The sequence below is a fragment of the Camarhynchus parvulus genome, chromosome 2 (assembly GCF_901933205.1).
Source record: "Camarhynchus parvulus chromosome 2, STF_HiC, whole genome shotgun sequence".
Classification (NCBI taxonomy): domain Eukaryota; kingdom Metazoa; phylum Chordata; class Aves; order Passeriformes; family Thraupidae; genus Camarhynchus; species Camarhynchus parvulus.
Genome location: NC_044572.1, coordinates 80,196,784 through 80,208,362, shown reverse-complemented (window position 1 = coordinate 80,208,362; position 11,579 = coordinate 80,196,784). Strand labels below are relative to the sequence as shown.

Below are 11,579 nucleotides of genomic sequence, written 5' to 3'. Positions count from 1 at the left end.
TCACTGGCAACAGACAGCAACTCCTTTCAAAAGCTTTAATTGAATTTCAAGAAGCCTATCATGAGAGACTGAAATTGAAGAATTATATACATTAATCTTGCCATGGTCTTTGAATGCAAATTATAATTTAGAGACTTTTATTGACATTTAATTTACGTTTATCACAGCAGAGTAACAATGTTGTAACAAAGAATGGTTACATGTTTGGAAAATATAGAGTGGGAATTAGGAATATACTTGGAAATTGAAAGTCTCAATTTCTTGGCTTTTTCTCCTGTTTTTTTCCATTGATTTTTCCTTGCTTTGGCAAAATTAGTATTGCAGCATTTCTCACATTCTCAGTACTATGCTGGCAGATTTTTAATAGGCCAAGATAATTTGCTGACGCTGAGCAAAGTGAAACTCAAAAATGAGCTTATTTTTAAAACAAACAGATTTTTTTTTTTTAAGTAATAAGTGGGAATTTTTCCACCTTGCCTTTCAGAGCAGAGGGACACAGAAGAGCTAAGTATGGTAGTGTAGCCCAAGTGTATTTATTGCAGGACTTTACTGTACTTTTTCAGTTATTGGAGAGCCATATGAAGCCTTCACTTTTTCCTTAATTTTTTTCGTTACACAGGCCAGTATCACACACTCCACCAGCTTGAAAAATGTAATTTTGAAGGAACTAACATGGTTACAGTTTAGGAAAATAGAGTTATAAAATCGCAAATTGGGCACATGCCACCTCTGCACTCTAAGTTCAGACTTGAACTTCCAACAACTCTGTGCTGACATGGAGCCCGAAGGCTGAATGCAAAGGATTTAATGACTGCCTGGGCACAAAGGGTCATAAGCTAAAGAGAGCTGAGGGGTTGCTACGACTCATTGATCAACTATAGGGGTTGAAACAGCTGCCACAATGGAACACTAAAACAAGGCATGCATACATTTCATCAGGATGGAATTCATCTCTACCCTGAACAAAATTAAATTGTTTTCTTCCTTAACAGTATTCCTGCCAACTCAGCAGAGCCCCAGTGACAGCTCTCAGCGCACGTGGCAGAGTACAAAGTTTTAATGTGTGCTGCCCTGGTTATGTAGGGCAGCAAGACATGGAAACATAAATGATTAAGCTAAGAGAGAATTTTGTGCTTTGCTGAGCAGTTTATTAGCTCTGTTGGAAGCCCCAGCTCTGGAAGGGGCAGTGAGATTTGGTGAACAGCACAGGCAACACTGAGGAGGAGCTCGGCTGTTTCCAGGGTTTGCACATCCCTGATCCCTGGAACACTGACCCTCTCAAAATCTGGCCGATTTCGCCTAGGGATGCAGTGTTTCTCTCCGGTTTGGAGTAGAACTTAAAACCGGTTTGGGGTACGTTTTGTCCGACTCCCGTGCTCTTCCCCCGCCCTCCCGCTGCCCTCGACACGGACCCGCCCGTGTGGGGGGCCGGGCCTTGGCAGATCTGCAGGGACAAGTGCTGGGTCCTGAACCTGGGTCACAGCAACCCCAGGCAGTGCTTCAGGCTGGGGAAAGTGTCTGGAAAGCTGCCCATGGGAACAGGACCTCGGGGTGTTGGTTAACAGCTGGCTGAACATGAGCCAGCATGTGTCCAGGTGGCGAGCGGCATCCTGGCTTGGATCAGGAACAGTGTGGCCAGCAGGACCAGGGCAGTGATTGTCCCCCTGTACTCGGCACTGATGGGGCCACAACTCGAGTGCCATGTCCAGCTCTGGGCCCCTCAATTCAGGACATTGAGGTGCTGGAAAGTGTCCAGAGAGAAACCGCGGAGCCGGTGGCTGGTCTGGAACACCAGTCCCCTGAGGAATGGCTGAGGCAGCCAGGGTTGTTTAGCCTGGAGTAAAGGAGGCTCAGGGGAGGACATTGTCACCGTGCAACTGTGAAAAGTGCATATTATATGGCTCTACACAGGTATTTACTATGTGTATTTTGATGTATTAATTAGTTGTGCTTATTAATATTTTAATAATATGATAAATGTAGTCTTGTAGTTAAAAGGTAACTTTTGTAGTTAAAATAAGAACTATGTAAGTGAGATATCTTTTTAAGAAAAGAATGAAGCACTCACACCAGATAGCAGCCACAAGACACCTAAATCTTTCAGAGAAAAAGAATTTATTGCTCTCTTATCAGAAGAAACTGAATTCTTCCTGCCTACCTAAAGATTGAAGGCGCCTTAAGATTAAGAAGAAGAAGTTGACGATGACCAAACTGTATTCTTTGTTTGAATAGAGTTTATGTATCATGTAAGAGGTGTATGAATATTTAACAAGCTATTGGTCTTAAAAGTTAATCCTTTGTTAACGTGTGTCCTTTTTCGGGCTCGTGCTGCCCAGAAAAATGTACCCGAACGTCTGTAACTCTTTGTCTCCATTGTCTCATATTGTCCTAATTCAATTTGTCCAAATTATTATTATTCTAATTGTATTACTATTTTTATAACCATTTGATTACTATTAAACTTTTCAAATTTTAAAAAAACAAGTGCGTAGCATTTTTCACACAACCACATGAAATTTGGTTGTAGCCGTGTCGGGGTCAACATCTTCTTCCCCAACAACTAGTGATAGGGGAGAGGCCATAGTTGCATGATGCAGCAGGGAAGGTTCAGATTGGACATTATGAGGAATTTCTCCACAGAAAGAATGATTGAGCATTGGAATGGGCTGCCCAGGGAGATGGCGGAGTCACCGTTCCTGGAGGTGTTTAAGGAAAAGCTGTATGTGGCGCTCAGTGCCGTGGTCTACCTGACATGGAGGTGTTCGTTCATAGATTGGACCCGATGTTCTCGGAGGTCTTTTCCAACCCACCTGACCCTGTGTTTCTGTAGATGAGAGCGGGGCCGCCCCGCAGCAGCGCCCGCCCGACCCGCCCCTGTCCTGTCCCGGGCCTCCCAGCCCATCCCGGGCCTCCCAGCCGCTGTGCCCGGCAGGCGGCGCTGTGGGCGGGCGAGCGGCGCTCCGTCCCCGCGCGGCCGCGCTCTGTGGCCGCGGGCTCGGCGGCGCGGCCGGTCCGTCCGCTCGGCGCGCGGCCCCGCCCCCCCGGTCACACCACCCGCCCGGCCGGCGCTGCGTCAGCCCGGCAAGATGGAGACCGCTGAGGAAGGTACGGCTCGCCCCGCCACCGCCGCCAGCGCCCGAGCGGGGGCTCTGCCGGGGCAGCCTCCGAGGGTGGAGGGGCGCGGGGGAGGAGGAGAGTGTCAATGGGCCTGCTGGGCGGGCTGGGGGCTGTTCGCGCCCGGAGGGGCTTCTCGCACCGGGGCTGCAGGTGCCCGGGCCCCGCGCCCCCCCCACCGTGTCGGGCCCGCCGTGCCGCAGGGCCCGGGCCGGGCCGGACCGAACCGGGCCGAGGCGGGCAGTGTGTGAGGCGGCGCGTGCGGGTGCCCCTTACGTAACCACGGGGAACGGGGAGCGGGGGGGGAAAGGAGGTGGTGCTGGCAACACCCGGAGCGGGGCTGGGATGGGCCCTACCGGGGCACCTGGGCCTGCCCGAACCTCCCGCTGGCTGAGGAAGTGGGGGCCCGGGGGAGAAATGAGAACCCGGGGCGGAGAGCAGCAGGCGGGGTGCGCACGCTGGGGCAGCGGGAGGAGGGCACTGCCCCCGGCTCCCTCCTGGCCGGCGGACCCTGTCGGACCCGGCCGGCCCTGTGGCCCAGGGAGCCTCACATTTCCGCGTTTAGCTGAATAGTAATAGCTGCTCCTTTCGCAAAGCTGACTTTGTTATGTGTGCTGGGCAATCTGCTTGAAAAATTGATATGTGCAGGAGCTGACATGTTTCTCTGTCTCTAATACGTAGTCACTTATCTAACTTTAAGTTAGTCCCTTGTCTAACTTAAAAAAAAAATTGTCAAAGATATAGTCATGAGGTGGGTTTTATGTGTGCTATTTCTAAGGGTACTGCTTTATTTGAGATCAAACATGGATATGTTTTGTCAGCACTTTTCTTATGCTTAGATGATCACAAAATCACAGAATTTTTAAGGTTGGAAGGGACCTCTGGAGTTCATGTACTCAAAGCCCCCTGCCAAGGCAGGGTCACCTAGAGCAGGTGACACAGAAATGTGTCCAGGTGGGCTTTGAATGTCTCCAGAGAGGGAGAGGGACTATGTCATTCAAGCAGATGCTGGGGAACTTTGACAGATCAGCACTTCATATTGTAGCGTAAACCAAACTAAATAAAGCATGTTTGTTGTGCTATGTTTCCTGCAGTATTTGAGCTTTGTTTGTCATCTCAAACAATGAGTGCAAATACATATTGCAGCAGCAAGGCAGTTCCAAGGAAAACATTTTATGTCTTGGCTTTTGTTACTTTGGCATCATTTTGAATGTAGCTTTTTATCAGGTGCTTGAGAGGATTCAAAAAAAATGGAAGAACATGAACCACTGGATGAAATAAGACAGCACCTTTGTAGTAGTGTCCTTTGAGTTGTGCTGTAGACATCCTTAATACCCATGATCACTGATGGTTTATCAAAATATTAGTGTTTCCTAAATCTAACGTTTAAAATTGCTTGCTGCAGCTCTGTAGACCAAGTCACTTACACCGATGAAATCGACAACAAAGTGAAACTTTGATTGCTTTTCCTCTGGTTGCCCAGAAAAACTGGTTTTTTTTGCAACCTGTGAAGTGGATACTCAGAAATGACCTCCTGATTTTCCACCACTCCAGTAGCTGATAAATCCATCTCGATGGATTTAATTCAAACAATATAGTTGATAATTTGTTACAGGCTGTTACCAGTTGTAGACTTTGATCATACCTGACTTAAGTAGGTGAACTGACCAGCAAGGCAAAGAAAAGGTGGTTTTTAGTTACATCTTTAAGGCATTGTCGTCTTTAACTAAATCTTTGTGTTAAATTCCACACTTGACATTTTGACTTTTCTGGTTTTATTTACAAGCACACACAAAGGCACCTGTATATGCAGCCTTAGATATTCTGTTGTGTAATAAGGCCGTCAATGTTGCCCTCAAAAGCTCCCCGTGGTAGCATGAAAGTTACCGGTCTATATACTCACTTTCCATAAATACCACCAGAATGTTACAACTTCTTCTACAGTTTCAAACCTCAGATCCTACTATTAGAACTTCACGGGGCTTGCCAGAACGCTGAAGAGACTTCCCAGGGTTAGAAAGCTCTGAACAGCAGCAGCAAAGACTGTGTTAATGCCTTGAGGAAGAGGAAATACGATATTATTGTGTGCTTGAGCTTCTGCTGCAAAGTGTCAGGTGGACTTTGTGAACTAGTGATTGTCTGGTAGTGGTGTTATGGCTGTTGTGGTTCTGATGGGCTTTGTGCTTGACTGAAGTGTATTGTGGAGCTGGTGTGGTGAGAGCTTAGATAAGAGAGGCAGTCTGGGGTCATGTCAGACCTAAGTGGAAGCTGCTTCCCCTCAGAACGAATGTGAAAGTTGCTTCTCTGCAGCACCTGAAAGCACCAGATACCACGTTTTGCTAAAGAGGTAATTCTGGTTCTTTCTAGATAAATCACTTGGTTGCTAAATAACGTAGTCTTCCCTTTTTGATATTCCAGTGTTGGATTCAGTTGGAGAGATAATAGGCAGTGAATCATTCTCAGGGGGAACAAGAAAGAACTTATTATTCAAGGTCATTTTTTCCAAAACACGTGCCTGAAGAACAGGATACAAAGTGTGGGTGCACATAGAAAAATGGTGACTCTTGCACGGTGCAATTCTCTTCGACTATGGCTGTAGGTCAGAAAGTGCATAGCTTAACACATTGACCCTCAGCAGAGTTTATTGATTTGAAGCTATCAGTTGCTTAACAGTCCAAACAATTACACTCATAATATATTTATTTGGATTTGTAAAACAAGTGGAAATATCTAGAAATTATCATAGCTTTGAAAAAATAAAATTTAGGTTTATTTTAGTAAGCTAACAGGCAGTCTTTTCTCAAGTAAAGAATTCTTTTGCTCACAGTAATGCAAATTGCCTTTTCCCAGAACTTTTGACAATAAGTGAACAGTTTGCTGTGAGAGTCAACAGGCCATTAAATGGACAGATTGCCATTAAATGGACAGATTCAGAGAGCTGTGGGCATCCTTCAGGGAGCAGTGTGCTTTTAGCTTGCTTTCATTGGAGCCAGAGTGTCCTTAAAGCAGTGGTTTCATGTGCTGTCTCGTGCTTGCCTGACCCCTTGTGAGGCTGATCCAGCCTACAAAGCTGTCCTCTTGCAGCAGTGAAACGGTTCCCTTGGAAAGAATGCAGGAGGAGGTGGGCATGCCACAGCGAGTGGGTAGGGCAGGGCCTGCCTGTCAGCTGGAGAGACCTGTCCTGTGCAACCATCTGGAAGTGCTCTCTGGGATAAAAGAATCGTTTGTTAAAAGAAGTAGCAGTTCTGACCATTCTTGTCAGCAGAGGAACCAGGGACTCGTGATGTTTGCAGCAATACTGCAAATCATCACTGCTACGCGTGGCAGTGATGGAAGTGCTCTTTATGTCTCTTTATAGCGTCACTGATGTGATATTGAATACCTGTTTCTGTTAATTCTGTGTTTTCATGTTGCATAATGAATTCACTCGAACAACACTTTCATAGATAGAAAATAATTTGAATTGAATAATCTGAAATCTTATACTTTATTTGTAGAAACTGCACTAATACTCTATAAACTGTGGATACGGTCATAATGTAACTTCTTTATAGAAAAAATCAGTATTTGGTGCCTTTTACAAGTTTTTGTAGAAAAGCATTAACTTTTGAAGGTTTTGGCCAAGAACAAAGATAGGTGATTTAGATTTGGAATTGCATATTTGCAGTATTCTCATATCAGATGGTATTTTTCTGACAAAGATCTCTGATATGCATGTGTTCCCTTCTTGCACGTTTGCTGGATAGTGGTTGATAGAGAAATAATTAACAAAAGATAAAATATCAAACTCACATATTCTATAAAAATGGACATTTTATGTTCACTTCCTTAATAGAAGTAAAAGGAAGAGTCAAGGGAAGATATCATGCATCTGTCAATAAACAGATAAAACTTGATTTTTGTTTCTATTTAATTGTATGTTTAGAGCTCTGGCTAACTGCATGGTATTTAAAATTGACATCTGTTTTTTAGAGGGAAAGGTTTATGCTCACTTCTTTATCCACAAAACCTCTTGCAACCTTTAGTTGCAAGAAAACATCAAAAGTAGGGAATAAAGAAGGTGTGAGACATATGGAAATATTTCTGAAATTATGAAAAAAGAAATAGAAAGTGGCTTTTCTTACTAGACAGTAGGCTATCTCCAAGTTGGGTAGCAAATTGCAAAATACCTGTGTCTGTTTGTTATTTTGGATTTTTTTCCTTCATCAAGAGCACCAAGGAAATATGTGTGTTAGGTTCAAGAATAGCAAATTATTTAAGTCATTGTTGGACTTTATTAAACATCCAAACTGAGATGGAATTTTTCTACTTCAAAGTATCCACATTCAAGAAAATTATCCTTAACAGTTTTTATGTTGTTTTAGTGATAACTCTTTAGGTAGAAAACACATCCTCCTGTAGTTTTACTGTGTGTATTTCCTAGAAATCCTAAAATTCTTTAAGATGTGTTTTGAGTTTATGTAACATGATCAGGCAGATAATGTTCGTGTTGCTCTTTCTGGTGATCTCCCAGTCTGTCTTGCATCAGATGAAGTCTTTCATCCTCTTTCAGTTTATCCTGGCTTCATTTTGCTACATGGTAAAGTTTCTAGAATGTAATTGTGTAATTTGCCTTGAAGATGTAAGTTCTTTAAGCAGTAGTGTAATAAGCTTTTTGTCCCTGTCAGCAGATATATGCAGAGTCTGTCGGTCGGAAGGAACTCCCGAGAAACCCCTCTATCATCCATGTGTGTGTACTGGCAGTATTAAATTTATTCATCAGGAATGGTGAGTCCTGTGTCTGTGTGTTTCTTAATTTGTTTTTTCCTAATTAAAGCATATTAACATGTTTCTAAAAATACTTCAGGTCTTGAGGTTAACTAGTGAAAAAAACAATTTTCAATGGAAGCGTGTTTGGGGTTTTGATGTTGTTTACATGATAACTCATTACAATTCAGGAAAAATTCAGTAATTATATATGAAAGAAAGCACTGATAATTATTTGTATTTGGGACTGCAGTTCTGATTGTATGTCGGCTTTATGAACACTAAGCAGAAAATCAGTATGTTGGGGCTTTTTTTACCCACTTATAGTTGTGAACAGAAAAAAAATAAAATAACCCTAATGCTTTTTAGTCATTTTGAGGTGTGTTTGATCTGGGAGTGCTAAAGTAAAAACTGTATTTCTGGTCTATATGATAATTTCTGATGGTATTTTAATAGTCCATCTTTCACAAATACAGCAGTTCTGAATCTTAGCTGTGTGCATCCATATATCATATCTTGAAGTATTTATAAGAACTGGTGTCACTGGTGGATGTCCATGCTGGGATGTCTGCTTTGATCAATAATGTACTCAAAGAATGAATGTTCTTTATCAACAATGGGACACATGTCAGTTTACCTTTTTCTACTGTTTGAAACTTATTTCATGGCCTAAATGGACTTAATGAACATGCTAATTTAAGTCCCGCTTGACAGTACAAATATCCTGATTTAAGTGTGAAAGCAGGGAATTGGTGTGTTTCCCTTAATGGAGGGATAGGGCTGAGAGATGTATAGCATGTGTTAATGTGATCACTTTTTATTGCAGCTTAGTTCAGTGGCTTAAACACAGCAGAAAAGAATACTGTGAATTATGTAAGCACAGATTTGCTTTCACACCAAGTAAGTATGTTTTACTGGCTCCTATTTTTTTCAGAATTTTTCTCATATAATATCTATGAAGTGATTACTTTTTCATTCAGTGTGGTAGATCCAAACTTGTGGCGTAATTTCTGTATCTCGTTTTAATTGCAATTTCTATGCATGCTATTGCAGACTGTGAATTGCTTAAATGATGGATAATTTGGTTCTTTCATAATCTTAAGTGAGACATAGAAGTATTTTTCTGTACCTTTTTCTGACAGCCTCAGTCCCATTCTTTTTTTGCCAACATTATAGTGTATTGCATGTTTTCAGCTTCATTGATAAATCTGAGTTTTTGGAAGTCTGAATGGTAAAGTAAAACAGTGGCAAAATTTGAATTTGAAAGGCAGTTTTCAGTAACCTTTAAAGGATCTACTGCAACACTAATACTTGGTTTCTGTCCGTTTCAGTTGAAGTGATCTTGACAGATAATAGAAATTATTATTATTCAACTTACATTTCAGTCAAGATACGCTAACTACCCAGTATTAAATTGCCTTTTATGTTAGATACAACTAAATAGAATGATGAAGAATATTCATATAGTTCCCGGAGGATTCTTAATTACATTTTGGCTGATTGTAGTAGGAATAGGTGAGGTGGCAGGCTAGTATTATTTAGTGTTGTCAGTTGCCTGTTGAGTAGGTAAAGTGGGTTTTATGCTACATTTTTCTCTTTAAATGTACTGATTTATTTCTGTTCATCTCTTACCTTTTTTTATGTGTTGGGGTTTTTTTCCTCTTAGTTTTGTACTTTGGTAGAGAAAACTGAGGCTAAGGTGGTTTAGTTCATGTATTTTCTGTTCCAAAAATCCCTTAATGCACCTTCTTTCTTTATGTTGAACCTTGGTATAATGTGTTTCTGCCAACAATTAATTAAACACACTAGACCATCAGTGAAATGTACGATATTAACTCTGTCTTGGGAGGGTAATAGTGTATTTTACGTTAAACACAGTGGTGCTTTCCAGTTATTATTCTTAAATACTACAGTGACATGTATGAGGAATGTTAGAGATCATCTGCTTGCAGGTTTTATTTGTTACATATTTTTATAAAGGCATTATATTACTTCTGTATGGAACTTGCACAAACTAAAAGTGATATGCAGTTCTGAATCTCCCTGCAAGCTAATTAGCCACTTTCAAGATTGCATACTGTGACCAGGACTTCTACAGAACTTAGTGAGCAAGACCAGAAAATGGCAATTCTGTGATTTATTAGTTGTTAAGAAAGAAGAGTTTTGTATGAAAAGAAAAAAGCAAATCAAAAAAGTTCATAGTGTTTTCCTTGGGATCTAGGAGAAGAGGATGATACTAAACTAAATACACTTTATAAGCATGTTACTCTTGATAAGAGGAAGCTTAGTTACTGCCCTTACCAACTGAGGTATTCTGCAGAAGTTAATTCTTTACTGGCAGTGCTGTTACCAGCACAGCTTATAATGTACTTGCAGGTTATGGACAGGGGAGAAAACTTAGTTGAGTTAATGTGGCTCAAAAAAATTACCATTTTTAATAGGAGCTTTGAAATTGGCAATAAGCAATCTCTTTCTTCCTCCTGCAATAGAGTGTGTCCTCCACATTCAGACTCTAGTAAAAGTCTGCTTATCCTCTGCCACACACTTGTCACTCCCCTGAGTTAGCAGGCTCAGCTGATAAGGTTTCCTTCTCAGCTTTCCACGTTGCAGGGTGCTTTTTCCTACCAGGCTTCACACAGTGGTAGCAGGTCAGGTACCCTGCACAGATTCCTCCTGCCCTCCCTACCCATGGGGTCTTGTTTCATTGTTTCCCCACACCCAATACTCATGCAGTTATGGTTTCCTTAATTTCTCTTATCCCTCTTTCTTTGGAAGATAATGTGGCTGTCCAGTCTGGAAACTGGATTCGCTTGTGGGAACATGGAAGGAGTCACAGGTGCTGGAGAGAGAATGATAAGACAGAAAAAAAAGGGGACTTACGTATGCCAGTCATCCCAAGCAAAGTTGGATCTGGCCTGTAACCATGCCAGGTGTAACACATTTTCGGATAAGTCGATTCACCACAGGATATGGTCAAATAAACACATGCATGTAATTAATATCTGTGCTCCAGCAGACAAGCACTAATGGTGTAATAGACTACTAGTGCAGTAATACCAGCAACTCCTCTCTTGTTTAGCTTGGTTTGCTTGCCAAGGCTGTTGCTGTCATTCTGTCAAAAATGCTCCCTTGCTAGTGTAACCTCTCGTATGTGGAGTATTCATAAACTATTTCTAGTGCATTATTTTCGAAGTTCTGTAACATTTTGGGATTTTTTTAGCACCTGAACTGCTAGCTTAGTTATTGCTTGGAAAGAAAGAAGAAGGAGAAGATTCAACTTGTATTTTGGCTGGAGTGCAAAGGAACAAATTTTTCTTTTGAATAATAGCATCATTCTCTAAATGTGTTTAGTCATGTAGGTAAATTACTTGATTTCAAATGCATTCTTTAAGGCTAAATTTTTATGTTTTAAAATTAATTACTTTTCTGCAGTTCTACAAGTTAAGAACTAATACAAGTATGAAAAAAGTAGCTTTTGACATTTTTTGATTGTCAAGGTACTTGTTCATTTTTAATGTGTGAGTTTTCTTCCTGAGTTTTTAAAGACACATGCACTTTCTTTTGTCATGTGCAAGGATGTGTTTATATTAGTGCTACACTAAACATAAGCACTGACACATGAGAGATGGTGAGGCTGTATTTTCCAAGAAAATACAGTTGTCAAAATTTCTGCATTCTGTAGGAGGTAATGTTAACATAAATACTGTCAGAAACACAAA

The 11,579-nt window shown here is 41.5% G+C and overlaps 1 protein-coding gene across 2 annotated transcripts in view; it reads left to right on the top strand.

The window, feature by feature from the left end:
• Positions 1-3,010: 3,010 nt before the first annotated feature.
• MARCHF6 (membrane associated ring-CH-type finger 6) overlaps positions 3,011-11,579 on the top strand; it is a 44,500-nt gene continuing 35,931 nt past the window's right edge. Inside the window, exons 1-3 of one of the 2 annotated variants that reach the window (XM_030969895.1) lie at positions 3,011-3,105; positions 7,782-7,881; positions 8,687-8,760. In XM_030969895.1, coding sequence (XP_030825755.1) covers positions 3,087-3,105; positions 7,782-7,881; positions 8,687-8,760 — 193 coding nt within the window. In that variant the 5' untranslated portion in view covers positions 3,011-3,086. The remainder of the gene's footprint in view (positions 3,106-7,781; positions 7,882-8,686; positions 8,761-11,579) is intronic. The other variant, XM_030969903.1, reaches the window with a different exon arrangement.